Below are 23,712 nucleotides of genomic sequence, written 5' to 3' on the forward strand. Positions count from 1 at the left end.
CTTAGCATGAGAACTTTGCAGATTTTCCTGGTATGTTTGGTACTTAATAAATATAAATGAATTCATTGAAAATGTTAAGTCAGTGAGCTATTAAGAAATTTAAACATATCGTCTAAATGCTGTCCTTTCTACTTGTATTTGATTTTAGTTAACATTGATATACATTAGATATTTTTTTGTGTTTATTTTTCCTGGTGTGACAATATTCAGTTTTAAGCAAAAATAGAGCTATTTCCCTTTATCTACTAATAAATAGTAAAAGAATGAGGGGGAAAATTGCCCTGTGGGCGTGGGAATGTCATCAGTAAGTGGGACTGAGGTCAGTGTACCATCAAGAATTTTGAGAGGTAATGATCTATCAAAATTATTATCCAGGCAGTCTTATAAATGATGCTTTTTTTGTGTGTGTGTGTGTTTTTTTTTTAGGAACTATCCCTTCGACATAGTGACATTGCTAAACCTTGTTCTATTCAAAGCCTCTGACACCAACAGAGAGACCTATGAAATCTCCATGCAGCTCATGCAGGCACGTACCATTTACTGATATAGAAACTTTCATCCTTGGGCACAGAAAATAGAAATGGGTGTTGATCCCTGGGTTGGTGTCTATTGATATGCATTTATTTTCTGCATTTCACTGTAAACACAGGAGCTGATGCTCTTCCTTGAATATGACTATATTAAAATATGTGTTCATTAGTATGGTTACTTTGAGCCTTTATTAAATAGAAGTGCTCCTGAGAGAGCCAGCCAATGTTTTTCTCATACTGTTTCTTACTTTCCTACCTCTTTATAGATCCTTGAAGCAAAGCTTTTTGTGTACTCAAAGAAAGTAGCTGAGCAAAGACCTGGCAGTATTCTCTATGGAACCCACGGCCCGTTGCCACCCCTCTACAGCGTGTCACTAGCCCTCTTGTCGTGTGAACTGGCCAGAATGTACCCTGAGCTCACTCTCCCACTCTTCTCAGGTACTATGCAACAGTCAGTGATGACACATGTGATCACTTTTCCTCTAATTAATCTTGCTTTTTACATTCTAGTGTCATTTTAGAGTCCCAATTATTGATGTTCAATTTGTAGACCAAAATTGCTGTGGGCTAAGTCCAGTTACATATAAAAGTAAATTCTAGAATATTTTTAAATGTAAAAAAATGTGTTTATCTAGAACATTGTAAGTATAAATAAACATAGGACAGATGCAGAGGTGCTTAGATTAATCATGTTTCTACATACATTATCTATGTAAAATTTTCCGAAGAAATTCAGTATGGGTGGTATAACTGCTAATACATACAACTGCTGCAAGTTGTTTGTTGGTGATGACCGTGATGGTGTTTTGTAGCTTTTATGTTGCCACTTATATAAATTGTTGACAGCTTGATATTGGCACATCTTTGCAAGTGATCTTTGTGAATAATTTTTGTGAAAATCCATTTTTTGAAGAACTATAATTGCCAATGTCTTGCCTTAGCTCACTTAGTACCTTGCAGAGGGGCTGACTTTGTTCCCCTGAGTTCACCTCCTTTTCCATCTACATCACCACTGCCTTAGTCCAGATCCTCATCAGTCCCCCACCCCTGCCTCTGACACCCTGACTGCCATCCACCACCATGCAAAACCAAATACGTACAGCACTTCACTTCAAACGTCTCTGCCCAGATGCCCTAAAAATAATAACAGCTTCCATCTATTGAGTGGCTAAGGTGTGCCAGGTTCCATGCCAAGCACTTTATATACATTTCACTTATCATTTCATCTTCTGGCCCCATGAGTAGAGGTTAGAAATGAGACTCTAGAGTTAGGCAGCCTGGGTACCCCTAGGGCGCTGCTATGCACTAGCTGTTGGACCACCCGCAAGTCACGGAGCCTCTAAACTCTGTTGCCTTATCTGCAGTAATAACTACCTCATAGGGTGTGAAGATGAAAATGAGCTAACAAATATCAAGCAATTAGCCCAGTCCGGGTATGGGACTGTCACCACCAACACCACCGCCATAATCATCATTCCTATTTTACAGATGAGAAGGTGAGGCTTAGATACGTTGAGTAATTTGCTCAAGATCATATAGCAAGAAAGCTTCCAAATCAGAATTAAATCTAGGTGTCTTTATCCAAAGCCAGTACTATAAAATTGGAACTCCTTCATCCGTAAGACTCCTCCTTTTCCAAACTTTCTTTACACCCAAGAATTCTCTACTCCAGTCTCACGTAATCTTTTACCTGCACGCCAGCCCCTTTTGTAAATCCTTGCTTCTGTCCACCCTGTTCTGCTGGAAACACAGATGCTAACTGATACTCTCCCTTGAGTACGACTGTATTAAAATAGTGTTCATTAGTACAGTTTCTTTGAACCTTTATTAAAACGAAATGCTTCTGAGAGAGACAGCCAATGTTTTTCTGCTGGAAATGGCCCTTCTCCCCTTCTTCCTAACTCCCAATCTTCCCTAAGATCTAATTTAAAATTTCCTTCCACTGTGAAAAACCTCTCCATCTGTCTGAGACAGAATTATCAGAGGTAGTCACGTCCTTGCATCGTGCCTGAAATGGTGGGGGAACTCAAGAAAAACCATTTTTGATACATTAATTCTCTTCTTAGAAAACTAAAATTTATTTCTATTTATTTCAACCAAGAGCTGAGTGCCACCTCTGTGCCAGGCTCTGTGCTTGGGTCCTTGGAATACAGCAGTGGATGAAACAGTCTTTCGCATCAAAGGTTCATAGTCTAGTAATAAAGAAAGAAGTGTGACTGTATGTTATGATACAATACAGGGAGTGCAATTTTAAAAAGCACATCCTGTGTATGAGATGGAAGATGAAAGAGTGATCAGTTATTGGGCCATGGATATCAGGAAAGACTTCCCAGAGTTGACGTCTGTGCCACAGTTTGAAAGAAGAGTAGAAATTTGCAAAGCAGATGAGTAGCTGACCTTGGCAAGTAGGTAGGCATTACAGACCAAGGGAATAGCGCATGCATTGGCCCAGAGGCGTCAAATCGCAGGTTGCTCTTGAGAGATTGCATAGTGGTCAGTTCAGCTAATATAGTGTATGCAGGGACGGGGACGTCATGGACAGACAGGCTGCTGGCAGGAGTCCAATCCTGGATGGCCTTGTATGGTTCCCCAAGAAGTTGGTAGACCAGTGGCCTCTGTGTCTGCCTTGGAGCCCCACAGAACCCTGTGAACAGGGAGGGCACCCGAGCAAGCTGCTTGGACTTTGAAAGCCACTGATCAGTTTCAAACAAGAAGAGAGAGGGGACAGGATCAGAGGTGTAGGGCCAGGCAGGAAGTGGGAGCTCGGCTTGGGAGACCGTGTGGGCATGTGCCGGACATCCCATGTATAGACAGACCGGGGTCAAGGGAAGGCTGGCACTAGCGACTCGTGGAAGAATAGAAGCTCTTTGATCCAAGAGAACAGGTGAGGTCATGACGGGAGACAGCACAGAATGAGAGGGAGCTTCTGAGGACTGGCCAAGGAGGAGCAAGGGCAGCCAGGGCGCGGAGGCGCGTGCAGAGACAAAGGACGCCTGGACCATGCGTTCATGGGAACCTGGAGAAAAAGGACTTAGGAGGGTGCAAGCCAGCCATGGCCTGGAATGGAGGAGAGAGATCCCAGCAGACAAGGACTGATGTAACCCTCTGGCGTTCACAAGTCACTGGTCACTGGCAGTCGTTTGCATGGAGACGGGACAGCAGAAGCCAGACTCAGCGGTTTGACTGAGAAAAAAGGAAAGAGAGAGAGGCTGGGGCTGCAGGAGGGTACAGGCAGAGGACAAGCAAATGTGATTTAAGCAAGTTTATCAGCTGAGAGGGAGAAGCTGGTAAAGGGAAGAGAGGAAATAACTAAACAGCCCAGCAAGCTTAACAAGAAAGGGGGCTCGTGTAATGAGTTGCAAGCAGATCCAACCTAAGTTTTCTTCAAGGATTAACCTTTAGGCTATTTGGATTTATGAGGAATAACTTTGTTAAGTAATGTAAAAAAATATAAGGAAGTTATAACAGATCCCTAACTCTTGTTTTCACTGCCATAAAGTGCCCCATATCTTTGTAATCGGAAGTGCTTTTCCTCCACCCAACTCCCAAAGCACACTGTGTGTGCCTCTCTGTGTCACTTGTCACCTCCTGCCTTGCCCCAGAGTCATCTGTGGACATGACTTGTCTCCGAGCGTCCTGCCCAGGCCCAGGGACCAAGGCTTCCATCACTGCTCTCTCCGCAGTGACTAGACAGGGCTTCACACCTAGAAGAGGCCCGGTGTGTTGGAATAAATGATAGTTCTGATGTTATAAGGATCTGGACACGTGTCATCAAGGTCCATAACATCGGTCGTTACATCCATAAAGTTTAGAAATTTTAACCTAAGCAAAACCTGACAGCTTAACACTGCCTGATTAAGTGGCATGGCATTAAATACACTCTGTTCTTCAAAATGAAAAGTTGTAAGTGTAGTTCTAGGAAGAGGGCCAAGTCAGTTAAAGCTGCGGCACCAGGGGTCTGGTGGGCTTCCTGGCATCCGTGTGTGTTGTTCGCAGCCTGAGCTCCCTGCATGAGAGCCGTCCACACCGGGTGGTCCCAGGAGCACCTGACCAATCTTCTGCCTTTCCCTGGGGTGAGAGAGTGTGTTTGCCAGGGCTGGCAGCATATACATAAAGTTGTGCTTTTATTTCTGTAGAAAGGTGTTCAGATTATAAAATTCAAGTGCCGCTGGTGGTGAAAATGCTATCAAGAAAGTCGTGGTGAAATGACTGGGCAGGACACACAGTTCCGCCTCCCCCCCGCCCCCCCCGCCCCGATTCATTCATGTCATAAAACAAAGTGCAGTGTTGAAAGCGCACCTTCCGCGTGGTTGGCAAACTTCAAGTGGACACCAAGAGTGGGGGTCCACGCACTCGGCTGGTGTCCCCAGAGACTCACAGCACACTTTTTAACAGCTAATTGTGCGTGGAAGATGCTCTGTAAAATATCAGCATAGTGGAAAGACAATAGTCATTGCTACAGTGGCCCTAACCACTGTTTAGAAGAGCCTGTGAGATGACGGGCACTGTCTCGAGCATATTCTGTACATGATGATTCCATTACCCATTGTGGGGCCCTAGCAGCCCTGTCTGACAGAACAGGAAACTGAGGCACAGAGAGGTTAAGTAACCCCCCCAGAGTGTCATGCAGCTGGTATGTGCAAGGACTGCGTCTAATCACATGCCCTCCAATCCCAAATCCCCTGCTTTGTCCACTCTGATGTGCCTCTTCCTGCAGCAGTGGATTTGAACTCAGGAGCCTCCACCTCCCGTGCTCTCACCAAGCACGTGCTTTCCCCACTGTGCTCTCACTGTCCTCCAGGCACCAGGAGTGACAGGCTTCAGGATAAACCTCGGTTTTAGGATTCTGCTGCAGCTGAATATGCTTTGGAAGCTGAGGGCCCTGTGTGACCTGTCAGTGGTGTTGACGTTTAGTTTATTTCAATGCAGTAACACGTGGCTCTTGGTCACTGCCCTTCTCTTTAGAGGTGAGCCAGCGGTTCCCCACGACGCACCCCAACGGGCGTCAGGTCATGCTCACCTACCTGCTGCCCTGGCTGCACAACATCGAGCTGCTGGACAGCAGGCTCCTCGTCCCAGGCTCCAGCCCCAGCAGCCCAGAGGACAACGGCAAGGACCGGACAGGAGAAGCCACCGCCTCCCAAGGCCTGAGAGGGAATGGCTGGGGCTCCCCGGAAGCTACGTCCCTGGTCCTCAATAACCTCATGTACATGACGGCCAAGGTACATCCTCCAGAGCATGGCTGCTTTGTCCCAGAATGCCCTGCAGTCACCAAACCCCAGGCTGCAGAGTGGCATTTATCGTTAAAAACCCCATGACGAGGGCCTGGGTGGTAGTGATAGCTGCATGACAGTGGGAATGTCCTTCATGCCACCCAACTGTGCACTTCAAGTGAGGTGAAGACAGTAAACTTTGGTATGTGCATTTTACCACAGTTTCAAAAATAATAAGAAGAAGCTTGCCATTTTTTATCACATGAATAAGAACCGTGCATTTTAAATTGCTGAAAGTGGCACCTCTCGGACAAATGGCCATGTTTCCCCCTTCTTATGATTTTGAGCTGGCCATGACCCTTAAAATGACTTTCAATCGAACATTTTGCATCCTTGCGTTTCCCCACGTACCTCCCAGCCAGTTTTGCTCTTGGTTGTTGCAGTACGGGGATGAGGTCCCTGGACCAGAGATGGAAAACGCCTGGAACGCACTAGCCAACAACGAGAAATGGAGCAACAACCTGAGGGTCACCTTGCAGTTCCTGATCAGCCTTTGTGGGGTCAGCAGTGACACACTGCTCTTGCCCTATGTAAGTGTTCCCCGGGCTCTCGGTGGCCCACATTCCTGTGGGTGGCTCCATCTGCAATCTGCAGGTCAGAATGTGCCCTGCGCCAGGTAAAACAGAGACGTCAAATGCCAGTCACACTCACCTCCCGTGAGCTTATCCAGCTGTTACATAAAAGGTCCCTTCTGCCCCCTGAGAAGCAGGCTGCAATGTCCTAGTGACACCTGTCATCCATTTGCTAAGCCTTTGCCCACAGAAGCCTATGGCTTGAGGGGTGGGTATTTTTCTAACAGTTACCAAAAGCTGCCTTCTATAAACATTAGCCCCGTTACCAAAGATGCCCGATACTTACTGTTTGTAGTTAAGTATGACCTGATCAGCAGAAATGACAGCTTTTCTAAAACCCCGAGTCACTTGGCATTGGGGTGCGGCCGCATCCTGAGACATTCTCTGCCTGCTGCTTGGAGCCCCACTGGCCGCACTGCAGCCTCCCTGCCTCAGGTGGGGGTAGGAGGCCCCAGTCACGCACAGCTCTACTCCAGCGTCCTTTTTAAAAATGCAAAACCATCCAAACTGCACAAATTCATTTGTTTCTAGGGGAAAAGAGAATAGCAGAGGACGGGATTCCTCTTTAAATAAAAATAGCTGGCAGGTTTTTTTCCCATGGTTTGTATAAATAAAATTCTTCTCAAGACCTTAGATGGCAAGTTTTCAGCTTTTAGATAGAATCTGTGAGCCCCAAAAGTAACTCTTGTAAATGCCGCTATTAGGAAAGGTGAGGCCTCTGACACACGGTCCCATCAGACGTGAATGTGGGGAAGATGAATTTAACCCAGCACTGGGATTGTCACTGGCAGGCCAAAGGTGGGCAACCAGGCTGATAACTCGGGGGGACGAGCCCTCTGAGTGAGTGGGTTCTCATCTTTGCAGCCAGCTGCCTCGCACTCTTACGGACGAGGTTCTGGAGAACATCCCTCTGTTGCTTTTCTTCTCAGATTAAAAAGGTGACGATATACTTGTGCCGTAATAACACCATCCAAACCATGGAAGAGCTGCTCTTTGAGCTGCAGCAGACGGAGCCCGTGAACCCCATTGTCCAGCACTGCGACAACCCTCCTTTCTACCGCTTCGCGGCCAGCAGCAAGGCTTCGGCCGTAGCCTCCGGTAGGGCCAGGCTACTGTGCAGCAGCTCGTCCCGGGTCTCTGGGTGGCCCTCTGTGTGGGGCACTGTAAGGATATGAGTATGTGTTATCACTTCTTATCCCAGCATATGCGTTCATTGAAGAGATGGCTTGATGTGTGACAACATGGATGGACAGAAACAGACTTATAGACACAGAGAACAAACTGATGGTCGCCAGGTGGGAGGGGGTTGGAGGGATGGGTGAGAAAGGTGAAGGGATTAAGAAGCAAATTGGCAGTTACAAAATATTCATGGACATATAAAGCACAGCTTGGAGAATATAGTCAATAATATTATTATAACTATATGTAATGTCAGATAGAGGCAAGACTTATTAGGGTATCACTTGGTAAGTTATATAAAATGTCTAATCTCTGTGCTGTACACCTGAAACTAATATAATATTGAATGTCAACTATAATTGAAAACTAATTTTTTTTAAAAAAAAGAGATGGCTTAAGACTAGCTGAGATTCTTAAGGGCGTTGTCAGATGAATGCAGTGATTCTGTGAGGCTGACTGACAGTCGGGGGCCCAGTGCTCATGTGCCCAGAGCTTTATACGTGAGGCCGATCCCAGGCAGGACACTGCAGTCACTTAGGAATCTCACGTCCAGACCCTCTTTCTTGTATCAATGGGATTCCCTTGGCAAAAGTTCTCCCAGGGTTGACTAAAATTCTCCACAGCTGTATTATCACCTTCAGTAAATTGGCCTGTCAGCATCTTTTCATGAAATACATAGCATCCTCCTCAAATTCCTTGAAGACAGCTTCGCTTTGGTTCATCTGCTGTCGGGACTGCCTGCAAATCTCTCTCCTCTCCTCGTCTCCCACGCCCTGTGTGTGCCCCACATCCTGCTCCCAGAGCAGCGTTCCTGCAGACAAGCCTAGGGGTCAGAAGCTCTAGAAACTTGGACTTGCTTCACTCACATTAGTTCAATACCGCCTGGACCCAGAAATGCGAAGACAGCCAACAGCAGCAGGGCTGGCCACTGTAAATAAGCTCATTACGTGGCCAGGAAGAAGGGGTTTCAGGAATGTGGTAGCCTCGGTTTATAGGAGAGTTCCGGAGGTTGGTCTGCCCATAACAATGTCTGGGATTCTCCCGTTTCGGGGTGTGGGCGTGGGCTTTGTTTAGAATTTCTGAGATTGTTCAGAAGATAGCAGGCATCCTTCAAACATGAGATTTTACAGGCAACCCTTTCCTGGAATTACTTGAGACTTGAGCTTGACCCCTCAGCATGCATTTTTTCCTAAGTGTCTTCCTTCCGATCCCATCCACAGGAACCACCTCCAGCAGCAACACGGTGGTTGCCGGTCAGGACAGTTTCCCAGACGCCGAGGAGGGCAAGCTTTTGAAAGAATCCGATGAGAGGTTGGTGCACAAATCAGCTTAATATCCAGTTGAACTTTCAGCAATAGTCTGTACAAAGGCAGCAATAAACGTGTGTGGGTTTCATAAATTTCACACACACACGCACACAAATCCTTCTTTGTTCTTAGAAACACAGGTTGACTTTCTGACTCTGCTCTGTAGATACGATTTCTTCCTGAGCAAAGCCAGAGAAGACAAAGATGAAAAGTTAGGGTGTTGTTCTGATGGCTGCACCCCACTTTCTAGGGCTGAACAGAAACCACTAGTTGTCCTGCTACTGGACACAGACCATCTGGAATTAGAGTGCATTTCCACATGAAATTTTCAAACCTGAGTGTTAAATAATTTCCTAGAGACAGAGTAGTTGTCTTGAGGTGAGTTCCATGGAACTTCGTCATTCTTATTTCACCTTTGTCACGTCTGAGTTAACCAAGAACAGTCTTTCTCGGCTCAGGTAAGTCTCAATCCCCTTCTCATTAGCTCTTTATGGTAATATTTCTCTTGCCCGTGTCTCTGCCTTTACATTGCCAGGACCTACTCAGAAGTAAATAAGAGCTGGATCACTGTTTCCTGCAGTTGAGCGTGGCAAGCAGAGACACAAACCAAAAGAGATCAACAGGACTCCAAATTCAAACATAAAAATTAGCATGCTTGCCATGGTGTTGAAACACCTTAGGCTGAGCTTTTTCTAGTGAAAAGGCACAGGGAGCTCTTTCGTTTAAGAAATTAGCAACCAGGATGACATACTCACAAATTCATGTTGGAGGAAATGCAATGGGATAAATAATGAAAATAATTCCCTTAACCCCAAATGCCCTCAGACGCCTCATGGCTGTCCTCGTGCTTGTGCCTGAGACGACTTGGCAGCAGCTGCAGGTGGGAGATTACCTGACACAGGGCTGCCTGCCTCTAGAGTTGTGAGGGCTCACTCTCTCCTTCAGCCGTCTGTACGTGCCTCAACACACTTACTGCTGGGGGGCTGCCCTGCCTTGGAGCAGACGTTCGTCCATCAGCTTTCCTTTGCACTAAAAGCCGAAACCCAGCTGAGATGTCAACCTTGCCCTCATAGTTCTCTAAGGCCTTTCTTTCTCAGAAATGAATAAAGGTTATCATACTCCATAAGTCAGTGATAGTACAAAATTGCTAACTAAAATGTTATTTTTTAGTCTATATTTGCTAGTACCTGCTTTGGAAAACTACCTCATGGTTTTTTGAAAAAATTCCTATATTTCTCTAAAGATAGATCTATCTTTCTGGCTGAAATGAACATTCTTTATAATTTGTTGTCTAGTATGAATGTTTCATCTTAATTTTATTTTTGGTTGGAAGGTGGTGCATTTCTATATATTAAGATCTCACTGCAGGGGTCCCTTTAAGACTGGAGTTCGGAGTGTCCTGCCTAAGTGTTTAGAGGTGGCGTCTACGATGAAGAGCCAGCTCTCTATAATATTGAGACCAGAGAGCGTCTTTAAGAGAGGCTTTCTTGTTTAGCTCTTGATTTTCTCTTTTGACACCACCTCTCTATTGGCCATTGGAAAGCCTGATGCAGGCATTTACCCATATTTTTTGTACACATTCGTACATGCATTCTTTCATACTGACTATATCTATAGATTGATTGGTCATATACACACATGATCATACACATGTGAATATTCTATTCCAAAGGACTCCACTGTTCCATTGATGCTACTCTCCACCTACACTGTTTCTCTAATAGAGTCTCTGGTCCACGGGAGTGGACTGCGCCCTCAGCCTAGCATACCTTTTTTCTCTTCAATTTACTTATCTCCTTCCTTCCTTGTAAACCCGGACATGTTGGTTGGTAGGTACTTGTACACATGCTGATCTCAGCCACTAGATTTTAACTCTTGGGAAGCAGAGACCATGTATCTCTTATACATATTTCTATCCTTAACCTACTGTGCTGCACATAATGGGAATATTTTTAATGTTTATTCGGTATGTGCATGAAAATTGGAGAAACATCACAGGTTCAGGGGTGGATAAGCTGTCCAGACACCACCCAGTCCCCTTTCTCCTTCCCTCTTGCTAACTCTATGACAGAGACAGTTATTTACTCTGTTCTACAGAAATAATAATGGTCAGAATACTGAGGGGCTGCTGAGTTACTGTCACCTGGGGATGCTGGTCTCCAGAATACATTGTTGGACTCCAGGGGGCACCATGGAGTTGTGAGGAACAGCAGCCCGGCTGCCATGTTCCTTACGACTAGATTAATGATTCTTTGATGTCATTGAGAAATATTCAATAACTCCACTCCTCCTGGCAAAAAAAAAAGTTCACATAACTTATAGTAAAAGGACCATTAAAACAAGGGTAAAAGAGTAAGAGCCAAGCTAAGAAGAGAGTGAGATAGTTGTATCAAAAGTTCTGACTAAGGAAAACTGCTAAAACTTAATATTAACATAACTTTGAGTTTCTCAGTAGCCAAAGTGAAAAAAAATATAGTGAATTTTATAACAGTGCATCAAAACAAACGAACAAAAATGATTCATCAGAAGCTACTAACAGAATGAACCTCTAAACTCTAAGAAGGATTTTTCACAGTTTTTTTTTCAATTAAACAGCAAAGTGAACACATCTTTTTATTAAAATAGCAGTTTATAGCAGTTTGTAAAATATACAGAAACAAACTCCATAAGTATTTTCAATACATCAACATTTAATACAAGCCTAGTTTATAAATTTGTAGTTCCATGAGAGGATTTTTCTAGGGAACTAAAAGCAATAAACTTAAAACTATGGAAGTTTCCAGGGATCTGTCTCGAGAGAGGGGGATAAAGATCAGTAATCTACACACAGTTGCCTAAATCTTATTTTGAGCTAAATCAGCAAGATAAAACTTAGGAAAACATTTTGTCCTTCTGGTTTTTCTCTTATCAGAGCTATTTTCATGATATATTTCTTAAGTCATACATCTTTGATGTTAAAGACTATTTGATCTACTTAATCCCTGAAATTCCTCTAGGGCCCAGGCCCAAAATTATCTTCTCTACCCCAGGAAAGCAAAGGGAAAGGACAGATTTGACTGTTGGAAGACGTTTTTACTTGTTCCTTGCTGCATATGCACTGCATTGTGGTTTCCATCTTCCCCAGAAAAAGGAGGAGAGTCTGGAAGGGGCTCGCTCCTCCCCTGCGTCTTGGCCTCATGAACGCTCCCTAACAGTCCTTTAGATCCATCTCCAAAAGGAAAAGATAAGAATTGCCACCCATTCTATAATTCTTCCTGCCTAGACCCTCCAGAGCACGACTGTACACATGACGTACGTGGCGATTCTGGAGCAGCTAGGAGTCTGTGTCCCGAGCAAATGTCCAATGTGCGATTCTTAAGTCACCCTGGTTTTGTTCCTTGCTGAATGAGGCCTTGGCTGCATATGCTGCTTATAACTTCACCTTTGTCAGCACGAGCATGATCAGAGAGCTTCTTCAGAAGGTAATAGGTTTGTCACTTTCTCAATTTCATAAGTGCCAGTCTGATTTAGACGGCTACGTGGCCTGATTTGTATGAAACTCAGTGGACATCTTCCAGTTTCTGTTGTATGGATTCACAAAGTAATAGCCCAACAGATATGACAAGGAAGAATATTTGAAGTACAGAGTTTCCGGGGAAAAGATGGCTGTGTCAGGAGGGGGGAAAAGATGCTTAGATTTTATTCATATCTAAGAAGTGAATAAAAGTGAAGTCACTATAGACCCCCTCGAGTCAACACATTTCCGTGTTTAGAAAACCCAATCTTGGATGCGTGTTCTGAGGTGACACACCTGGGAGGAGGCAGGCACCTTAATGCACACCCCGCCCTGAGACATCTCTTTCTCCATGCACGGGAAGGGCTGCCAGGGCCCTGTGTTTGCCCTCGGGCACATCGAGCATTGATCTGTAGTCTGTGAGCGCACAGGTAGCAGTGCAGAGGTACACTCCTACCTTAGCTTGAATTTTCCAGATATTTCTGCACAGGCTTCGTTCTTTGCTTTGGCTGCATATATAGATACCTGCTTCATATCATTTTATATAAAATAAAGGTAGACATAACATTTCATTCCCATTTCCCCTCAGCTACACCCTTGCCCTACCTTATAGGTCTTTGGATAATACTCAAATGCTATTGATTTGAAAGTCTTTGGTGCCCTGCAGAGAAGTGTTCTAGAAAGCCAAGATGGAAGTACAATAATTAATACCTTAGAGGTGGATGGTTTCTCGCAGAGTGGGAAACATCCTCACGTCATTTCTTTTGATTTCCACACCCAACAAAATAAATGGTGAAGTATTATTCTTCCTTTGAGGCAAGTGTAGAAACAGGCTCCCCAAGGAGTAAAGGACTTGGCCAAGGTCACAGAGCTAGCGAGTGAGAGCTCATTCATGAGACCCTGGGTCCGCCTTGTCCCTGTACTGCCACCACCCTCTGGTTGGCACTGGACGCGTTGTTTAACTTCACTTGGCCTGTTTCCTCATTCATGAAGTAATAATGCTTATCTCAGAGATGAATGAGTGAGAGCAAATGAGTGATGTGTGTGAAGTTACTCTGCTTGTACTTTTTTTTTGGGGGGGTTACTTCTAAGCCACAAGATAGGACAGACAGAAAGACCTCCTCTGTTGGTATTACAACCAGCTAGTTAACCTTTTCCTAAAGACACTTCGATCATTTTAAGGGAAACTTTAAAGCCAGTAAAAAGTCCAAGATTTGTTATGAACCTATTTCTGTGTATCTCCAGTTCTTTCTACTTCTACTTGTTCAATCATTCAGCAATTATCCAGGCTACCATGTGAATAAGGATTTATATTATTCAGTATCACCTCCATTTTCTTTGCAAACAAATGTTATAATTTTCTAGTTCAATTCCAATGTTAGCCTTAAAAGGTTTATTTTTTAAAGGTTTGAAACTGTGCTATGAGTAAGAGAGACCCCTGACTCTCCCGAGTGAAAAAGAAACGTTTGGAGCACAGTTTTCACAGTATTCCTTTTTGAAAAGAATCATCAGAACTAGCTGCCAAAAACTCAACCACTAAATAGTAGTGTGTGTTTGTGAGAAATAGCGCATTCACACACACTCCGTATTTCATGACGTTTTTGTTCTTGTATTTGAAGGTTTAGTAATATCATCAGAGCCCACACTCGCCTGGAGTCAAGATACAGCAATAGTTCTGGAGGGTCATATGACGAGGATAAAAGTAAGTACCACCAGGCCGTGGGGTTTCAGGCGGAAGGCAGATGGTTAAAGAAGAAATATGGGTATTTTGATTATTCTTCTCCTAATTACTAAAAAGGGGCCCGTAAATATTAAGTAACCATTTAACCCAACTATGCAAAAGAGCACAGAGTCAGCATCGTAAAAACAAGAAGCCGAGCAGTAGACAAATCAAGCTTATAAAAATTCATGCTACTACCCAAACCTGTATTTGTACATTGTTGGCATTTGTTCCCCAATGATGCAGGTGGGAAGAGACTAGTAAGAAATTGTCCCCTTAGAAAACACATGATGCAGTTTTTCTTGGAAGTGGTGTTAACCTTTAAGCTTAGAGAATCAGTTCCCTCAGGACAGAGTCTGTTTTTACACTAAATCTCTCAATAGCATAGTCTCAGTAACCAAGTGAAAACTTTGCTCAAATGGGAGATATAATTTTCACAGAAATTCCTTTGTTCCTCGGGAAGTTGACAAAAACCGAACAGGTCAAGGCATCATCGATGTTAAGTCCTGGGCAACGTATGCAAATACTGAGCAGGCAAAGGGTGTTACGTGATCACAAGTCACAGAAACTCTAGAATCAACTCTCCCAGTGACATTTAGGGATGCTAAGGAAATCAGTAAACTAACTGGTGGAATTTGTCTATTTGGGTGTCTATTTGGGTAAATATGATATTTCATGAGTTAGGTCCATTTTGTAAGTCAGTCAGTGCCTAGGGCCTTTGTAGCCATTGCTTTGTTTCTGTGGAATTGTGCAGAGTGGGACCAGAGCTAAGTAGTCCTTGTGACACCACAATTCAGCTTCCCTTACTTTACCTCTAACTGCATAGATAGGAAATTCTCCACCATTCACAATACCAATGGGAGGACTGGCTAAAATCCATGTATAATTACCAAACTGTAACTTAGGTTACGTGTCAGCGATGTCCCTATAAAACTTGTTTCTAGAACCATTGGTATGAGGTAAAATAAAGCTGTTTGCATTTTCCCTTCTCGCTGGGCCCCATCAGGGGTCTGTGCCATGCAAACACTGAACAGGAATCTGGGAGCACAGGCCAGGGGTTCCAAGTGGGACCGGATGTTACAGAGGACAGTGGTCCCGAGAAATGGAGGCATTGGTTCAAGAAAAGTCTGCTTACTTTGTAATATTTTGTAACCCCAAATTTGAGGACAGAAAAACTGAATCATGAAAACGTTAAGCAGTCAAATCCTGACTCCCCCCCCACGGAATGTGGCAGGCATGGGATGACAACACAACACGCCCTGACTGGATGTACGTTAGGAATATCATTGGCCTGAGCCAGTTGATTCATTTAAAGCATATTTTCTGGGTACAGGACGTAGAATTTGGTAGAAACACTATAATAAATAAAATATAAATCATTTTGAAAACATACCATCAGAGCCCTCTGGTAGTAGAAACTCACATTCCTCATATTAAAATAGTAAAATTTGAAGGATAATTGGAACAAAATGAGTTAATTAATTCAGATCACTAACTTTATAGACAAACCAAAAACGTCATAGAAGTATTTATAAAGAGGGGAAAAAACGATTGTGAATTCAGATAGGAAATAAAAAGTCTAATATTATCATTATGGCCTCTATTTTACCTAGAAATGCTTATTTATTTGTTGTACCAGTATAAACAACACTTTAATGGGAAAATTTGGAGTATGCAATTGGAATCCAATTGAGTCATGTGTCAGTAATATCTTTACATGACTGCTGTTATTGGCCAGAAAAATTAGACTTCATAGCATTTATTTTGGGTACGGACAGCTAAATTACTCATTACAAGAGAAACATGAAATCAAACTACTCAAATAGATCTCATGACAGAAAGTCCGTAAAATATATACTAAGATCCTTCTCTGGGTGTTCAAATCAGAGAACTTGACTGTCCTGGAGAAGCAGCAGTTCTAATCGGCCCCACACCCTCAGGACTTTGGTAACTCGGTCCTCCCTGATGTAGTTTTGGTTCCAGCTACACAATGATGGAACATATCATGCCACAAGAAATGCATAGTTCAGGCTCAGTTCCAAAACCTTATGGCCAGGCATCTGGTACATGGTAAGGGCCATGATTTCCTCCCAGGATTCCTGAGGGCTCCTGGAGAGGTGGGAAGAGTAAGAAGGGTCAGGAGAGACCTGGTGCTTCGTGGTCTGGGTTTATCCAAAAGGAGGGACTGTGTGCAGCCTCTTAAGTATGTTTTCTATATTAAAAAAATCTATAGCACTTTGAGTAAACTGTACGAACAAACTGATTTAGTCCTAGTCTGTAAAGTAGCTTTTTACCAATATTATGTAAGCTTTTTTATTTTTTTCAGAACTGTTGGAAAATATCTGCATTATTTTCCAAGGCCAAGGTTAGATACTTATATGGGGTATCCAACCCCATAATGAGGATACAGCTAGTTAAGCTGGATTGAAGCTGAGTCACAAGGCTTTCGACCTAACTGTAGAAAACCAGTTTTAGGTCAATTTAATCCTTCTCAGCACAGTTTTATTTATTGCATCTATATCTGAGAGGATCACTGAAACAAAAACTAGTCTATCCTTTCCTAACAGAAATATCACAAGTTTGGGTCCATTCATTCTTCAGCATTCTCCGTTTTTGCTCCACTTTCAGAGTGTATTATAGAGTAGCCAATTGCTTACAAGTGTATTTTGCAGCTGCCTTATCCTGGACGGTCATGCAAGAAGTTAACTTGCTGAAGGTGAGAGTTCTATAGGTAATTAACTGAGAGGAGTGAGATGAGTGACTGTTACATCTGCTTTAAATTTTTTCCGGGCTAAAGTTGTTCCAAGCTTCCTGGCTTAGAATTGCAAGGCTCCCGTTGTGCATTTGTCAGTGTGTGAGAAAGAGCCAGCAGTCACTTTCTGGAGAGAATGCTCACATCCCTGCCAGCCCCGTGGCTCCCTTCCCAGGAGGCGTGGGCTGTGCTTGGTCTCAGTGCCCATCCCTGATCAGAGCCTCAGTTGTCTCAGTCACACTTGTCACCTCCCCCTCCGGCAGCGCTGCTAACTGTTCAGGCCAGTGCTCTACATTGGATCAGCAGCAGCAAACCTGTCACTGCCTTTTGAAAGTGCCACCAAGAAAAACCAATACACTAAAACCTATCCCAGGATTAAGCCAGCTTGTCTGAGGCCACATCCGTGGGACATCTCATGTGGCCTTGAGTTGACCTGCTGGTCTTGAATGCCCCTGGGCTGTACGGAGAGCGTTACAAGAAGTGACACCATGAAAACTGTTGCCGTGTTTACGTTACAGATATTGTTGAGGACGTTCATTACTAAAATATATTTCAAGCCCCTACTACATGGCAGATATTGTTGCAGGTACTGGGGAAATGTCGGTGAACAGAACAGAGGAGTCGGGGCTCTCCTGGAGCGTATGTTAGAGCTGCAGGGGGGTGAGGGGGGTCAGTGCTGGTGACGTAATCTGTGCCCGGAGGAAAACTAACACAGGCTGACGGGACAGAGAGTGACTGTGCAGGCGTGGATGTCGGTGGAGTGGCCACCCAGCTCCTCTGTGACCGGGTGCTCCTTGGGCAGAGATGTGCCCAAAGTAAAGGAACGGGCCACACAGCCGTTGGGAACAAGCCTGCAGCCACAGGGAAGGGTACATGTGAAGGTCCTGAGGCGGCCGGGGCCTGGCATGGTCACAGGATGACTGGGGTGGAGTGAGCAAGGGGATGGCAGTAGGAGACAAGCCGAGAGAGGAGCGGGAGGGAGGGAGATGTACGGCCTGAAAGGCCGTGGTGTAAACTTTGGATTTTATTCTGAGTGTGAAGGGGCACCACTGGAGAGTGTTAAGCAGAGAAAGACACATGCATGAGCTTCTATTTTGAAAGAACTGCTCTGGTCAGTTACACCAAAATAAAATAAAATACAGGTTCTGGCTGTCTGTGGGAAATAGACCACAAAGGATGAGTAAGGGTGGATGCTGGGGGACAGGAAGCAGGCTGTTCGGCTAACCCGCTGGGGAGCAGGGGCTTAGACCGGGCCTTCTGATGGAGACGGTGGGAAGTGCTCCTATTCGGGACACGTTTTGATGGTAGAGCTCTTGCATATGTGATGGTGGCAAGTCACGTAACCTCAGTTTCCCCTCCGTGAAGTAGGGGTAATAGGTACCTGTTATTGGACTTTTAACACGCAGACCCGTGTAGAAACACGTAGACCCGTGTAGAAACACGTAGACCCGTGTAGAAACACGTAGACCCGTGTAGAAACACGCAGACCCGTGTAGAAACACGTAGACCCGTGTAGAAACACGTAGACCCGTGTAGAAACACGCAGACCCGTGTAGAAACACGCAGACCCGTGCAGAAACACGTAGACCCGTGCAGAAACACGCAGACCCGTGTAGAAACACGCAGACCCGTGCAGAAACACGCAGACCCGTGTAGAAACACGCAGACCCGTGTAGAAACACGTAGACCCGTGCCTGGCATAACTCTCCGTGTTAGTTCTAATGTCATTATTGTTACCATCATGACTGTCACCATCTTCATCATCATGGTTATGAGCAGGATGTGAGCTGTGAGAGAAATCAGGGCTCCTGACCTGGGCACACTGGAGATTTGGAATTGCGCTTGACTGAGATGGGGAGACCAGAGTAAGAAGAGCAAGTTGGCATGGTGATGGGATCTCATGTGTTTTCATGTTTTTCTTCCCGTGTATCTGTTTTCCATCACTCTGTAATGAATAACTATAAATTAAGCATCCAAAAATAAAGTGATGAAAGAAACCTAATCAAGTAATTCTAACCCACTTGATCATATAATTCACACTCACCAAATTGAACACTTAGAAAGTTGTTTTTACAAGCATGAAGTTGTAAGACTCTTTCTAAAAATAACACGCAGGGAAAACAGAATTCTCTCCCTGAAAATAAAGCCCGCTGTCTTTCTCACCCTACAGATGACCCCATTTCTCCCTACACGGGCTGGCTGTTGACTATCACAGAGACCAAGCAGCCGCAGCCCCTACCAATGCCTTCCACTGGGGGGTGCTGGGCCCCCCTGGTTGACTACCTCCCAGAGACCATCACCCCTCGGGGGCCACTCCACAGGTGAGCAGCACGTGCGGGGAAATGACTACTTCGCTTGGAATGGACTTTTTCTTCTGTAAGAAGAGGGGAGCCTAGTCCAGGTCCCATCACATGAAATGAACTTTGAAATCAGAGGGACCATGCATGACTTGAATTGCAGCTCTCAGTATATAGACAGAGTTTGGTCAAATATTAACCTTTGTGCAGAGCTGCCTTGTAGCCCTTTGAATTTTTCTTTGATGTCACCTTGATATGGTCATGATTCTGTCATGCTTTTTAGATTGTAAGCAACTTGAAGGAAGGACCCTTGTCATCTATTTCTCCTCATCCTTCAGCTCTTGTTGCCTAGTGACGAGTAGGCTCTCTCATGTGATCAGTCCACTGATGTTTGTTCTTCTGGAGCTCTGTGCAATGTCAGAAGTTAACTCCACTTCCCTGGGATAAGGGTCTTACCTAATTCTTCAGCCAGGCTTCAGAGTTGTATTTAACTGGGACCTAATGATCTATAAATGTGTTTCCATCCTCTGTAGAAGTTGCATTAATGCCATTATTTCATTGATTAGGTGCAATATTGCTGTGATTTTTATGACTGAGATGGTTGTGGATCACAGTGTAAGAGAAGACTGGGCCCTCCATCTGCCATTATTACTCCATGCCGTCTTCTTAGGTAAGACTGGGTCTAAGAGCACTTCTAGCCGACAGGGTCACAACCTGCAGACGTATCCAGGGAGCCTTCCTTTCACATCAACATCTGCTTTCCTCATTTTTAAATACTTAGTCTCCTCCCTTTCTCATAGCCTTTTTGTGCCATCAGGCATTGTTTCCAATTGACCTGTTACTACCGTATAGAGAAAGTGGCACCTCACTCGTGATATCTATGAAGATATCCAAAACAAATTGGGCCTCTTCAGGGTCTGTGGCTGGATGTGATAAATTTAAAGCCATAAGACATGATCAGTGCATAGAGAGAAAGAATATAGAGCACACCGGACACACACTGAGATTTTAAAACACCCGAGTCGTAGAGTAAAAATGGGAAGGGGACAGCCAGCCAGGGGGTGTGGTTACGGAGAGATGAATAAAAGCAGAATCCTTCAGTAAGAGGGGGTCCAGGGGAGAAAACCTCTCAGGAAGGAGGAATGCTACCGTGTCAGAGAGGTGAAGCGCAGTCCGTCTATTAGCATTTTATGAGAACATTTGATTTAAGGAATAAAACATTTTATTTTCCCTAAGCATAACTTCTTTCTGTTGGTAATACAAACACTAGCAAGGAAAACTAAACGTCCTTTAAGTATGTTCCCCCCACTCCCTCTGGGTGGTGTGGAATCTTTACCATCCCTGGAATCTAAGCGAGCTTAAGTTTTGTTTATACGAAGAATTTCCATGTCTTGTTCCAGGTTTGGACCATTACCGGCCTGAAGTCTTTGAACACAGCAAAAAGTTGCTTCTTCACCTCTTAATTGCCCTCTCCTGCAACAGCAACTTCCAAGCCATTGCCTCTGTGCTCCTGCAGACTCGAGAGATGGGGGAAGCTAAGACTCTAACCGTCCAGCCAGCTTATCAACCCGAGTATCTCTACACAGGTAACAGGAAGGTGTGGCCGAGAGCCTGAGTCAGGTCACAGGTGTGGAGATAACTCAAGGTGTCTGTGGACCCCAAGTTACCTTGTCTAGTGCTCTTACCCTTCATCTTTCCAAGTAATAAAATAGCCTGGAAAAATAGACAGCATTTCACCTGCTGTTAACAAGCCTCTCAAAATCATTATTGAATATTTTCAAATATATTTTCCTTATTATTATGTTGCTGCTCTCATAAAATGTTGATACATGGAAAGTGAAAGTGTCCATTGGACAAGAGCGTCAGTCTAGAACCCTACAAGGATGAGAAGCAGAAAACAGTGGCCCTCTGCATCACCTTGAGAGCAGGGCACTGCCGAGGTGCCCGAGGTGTCACTTGTGTTCCTTCTAGTTTCCCTGAGGAAGTTTCACTTTATTAAAGACTGACTTTTCTGGAAGGCACTAATGAGTGGAAGTATATCAAAAACCACTGCTCTTTAGAAATGAGAGCAGAAACATTAGCTGAGTCAAAGATATCACTCAGCTGTGTCCAGCCATTCATAAAGACTTTCCCCAAAGGGTCGATCGTGGTGCTCTTGTACAGCCAGAACATTTTAAATATCTTAAAATGGTGATGAGCAACAGAGATCCAGGGCTCCCTTTTTACCTAATTATTTTGTACACTCCGCTGGCACTGGATATGGTGTGGCATTTCACGTCACCACGTACTTTCTTCATAAACTTAGAGAAGATGCACCTTTTATTCATCAGCTGTACTCAACACTGGCCTTCCTCTGAGAGATGTTAGCATGAGTCTTTGGAAAACAAATATGACTTCTTCATTACTGAATATTTGCAAATATATTTCCATATCATTATTGTCTTTATTTTGAACCACATTATACTTATTGAATATAATCCAACAATAGCCTTTCAGAGACACACCATGCTCTTTTCCATAGATGCTTCATTTACAGATTCCCAAGTTCTAGCTCTTCTCACTCCCCAGGACAAGAATGTTTTCCTTTAAGCACATGATCTTAGGCTGAAAAAATTACAAGGTCTGTTGAGTTGTGTATCTTTGAGTGCATCAGTTTTGTCTTCATGTACCACTGATGTGGCATAAAAGGATAGTGGCAAAACACACTATCCTTAGGCAAAACAAACAGTGGGTGGCTGGCATGCTTGACTCTGTAGCACACTTGAAATAGGTAGGTGTACAAAAGGTTTGGGACGTGTCTCCTTTTCATAAACATTTGTGTGATATTTATTGGACATTGCATTTCAACTAGAGTTATTTTCAAATCTACACTAAAACCTGTGACAGAAATCACTGTCTTTATCTTGTCATAATAGGAAACTGAGGTATAGAGAAGGCCTATAAACTCCCTGAGATTACACAATACATGGCAGAGATGATATCAGATCTAGAGCTTCTTACTTCTAATTCGATACACCTGTCAGACACATCAGACTATGAATTTTTTATGATTTTTAAATAAGAGGGAAAGGGATAGTCATGTGTACACATTTTCAAACCCACAACACACCTAGAGATGTCGAATGTTAACCAAATATGTAGTGGGGTAAAAACAATATTTGCTTATACCATATTTCTTTGACTAACATGATATATGGTTTGTTAAAATAATTAATATACACAAAATATTCATGATTCTGGGCATATTTATTCAAAAACATGATGTATAACTTACTCATCAGCCATTAAGTGACTGGTATCCTCAAAAAATGTTTAACTTGGCCAATATCCAGGCATAATTTATTAACAGCAGATAGGTCCAGATGCATAGTGGAACTATACATCAGCCTGTGTGTGTGCATGCACGCGCACGCACACACGCACACACACACACACACACACACACACACCCCACTTCTTTTGCAGAAAGCATCCTTTAAAACACCAGAGTAGAAAATTATTTGATAGAGCATAATGTCATGTATATTTGCATTATGCTCTATCAAGTAATTCTCTAAGCTCTGAGTACCACACACCCCCGCGTTTACAAAGCAGTGCAACTATTCCATAAGCAAGGAAAGACCGAGTCTCGTTTAATCATAGCCAAAGCCAAACTTCAAAGTTTGCTCCAAAAACCTGAAATAAGCAACACTTCTGTGTGCTCACCTCTGCCCTCCGCATGTGCCCTGCCTAGCATGCTCCACCTTAATCTTCTTCTGCACCAGGTGGCTTTGACTTCCTCCGGGAGGACCAGTCATCGCCAGTGCCAGACTCGGGGCTCAGTTCCAGTTCCACCTCCTCCAGCATCAGTCTGGGGGGCAGCAGCGGGAACCTCCCCCAGATGACCCACGAGGTGGAAGATGTGGACACGGCTGCTGACATGGATGAGAAGGCAAACAAGCTCATTGAGTTTCTGACAACCAGGTAAGGAGGCCAGGGAGACAAGCTGCTGTTCTCAGGTGGGGCTTTTGGAGAAATGCCATCACTTTGAAACCAAATAGATGGAAAAGTGATCCTGGCGTTCTAGCAAAGTCCTATTTTCTCTTCTAAATTGCATTTGCTGGAGTCTGTATACAAGGCAGACCTGGTAGAAGTTATCTAAGATTCCACCGCTGTCACAGTTGATGGGCAGGGAGATTTTGTGTTTACCAACAGTGCCGCAGATGGAGGCAAGAGACAGTAGGGCCTGCTGGCCAGCGTGACTTTAATCCATTAGAGCTGCCAGGATCTGCAAGTCCTGAGACGTGGCGAATAACCTCCGTCAGGAAGCTGAAGGTACCGGCCGCAGTCAACCCAGGAGCAGCTGCAGAGGGACCAGTGCCCACTAGTCCAGTCCAAAGAGTCATTTATAAATGGAAGTCAGAAACCAGAGACAATAGGAAGCATGATAGGGAAGGAATCAAACTAATGGTAAAGCAAAATCAAGAAAAGCTGTGAGCGATTCCATTTTTTAGGCCTTCTGGTTCTTCAGAGTTCTTAGTATCCCGAGGCCCAGCACGTGTATAAAAGCGTGTGCGTTAGCTCTCTTTCTTCACCTAATGCTTCAATTA

General features: G+C 44.2%; 1 protein-coding gene across 8 annotated transcripts in view; it reads left to right on the plus strand.

Moving 5' to 3' along the window:
• Positions 1-23,712, plus strand: part of FRY (FRY microtubule binding protein) — a 430,430-nt gene that overhangs the window by 334,321 nt on the left and 72,397 nt on the right. For all 8 annotated transcript variants that reach the window (XM_033103879.1, XM_033103871.1, XM_033103873.1 and 5 more), the window contains 11 exons: positions 427-526; positions 797-968; positions 5,496-5,752; positions 6,187-6,333; positions 7,305-7,473; positions 8,775-8,865; positions 13,974-14,056; positions 18,997-19,147; positions 19,690-19,793; positions 20,524-20,709; positions 22,888-23,086. In XM_033103879.1, the coding sequence (XP_032959770.1) occupies positions 427-526; positions 797-968; positions 5,496-5,752; positions 6,187-6,333; positions 7,305-7,473; positions 8,775-8,865; positions 13,974-14,056; positions 18,997-19,147; positions 19,690-19,793; positions 20,524-20,709; positions 22,888-23,086 (1,659 nt within the window). The remainder of the gene's footprint in view (positions 1-426; positions 527-796; positions 969-5,495; positions 5,753-6,186; positions 6,334-7,304; positions 7,474-8,774; positions 8,866-13,973; positions 14,057-18,996; positions 19,148-19,689; positions 19,794-20,523; positions 20,710-22,887; positions 23,087-23,712) is intronic.

The sequence above is a fragment of the Rhinolophus ferrumequinum genome, chromosome 4 (assembly GCF_004115265.2).
Source record: "Rhinolophus ferrumequinum isolate MPI-CBG mRhiFer1 chromosome 4, mRhiFer1_v1.p, whole genome shotgun sequence".
Taxonomy (NCBI): domain Eukaryota; kingdom Metazoa; phylum Chordata; class Mammalia; order Chiroptera; family Rhinolophidae; genus Rhinolophus; species Rhinolophus ferrumequinum.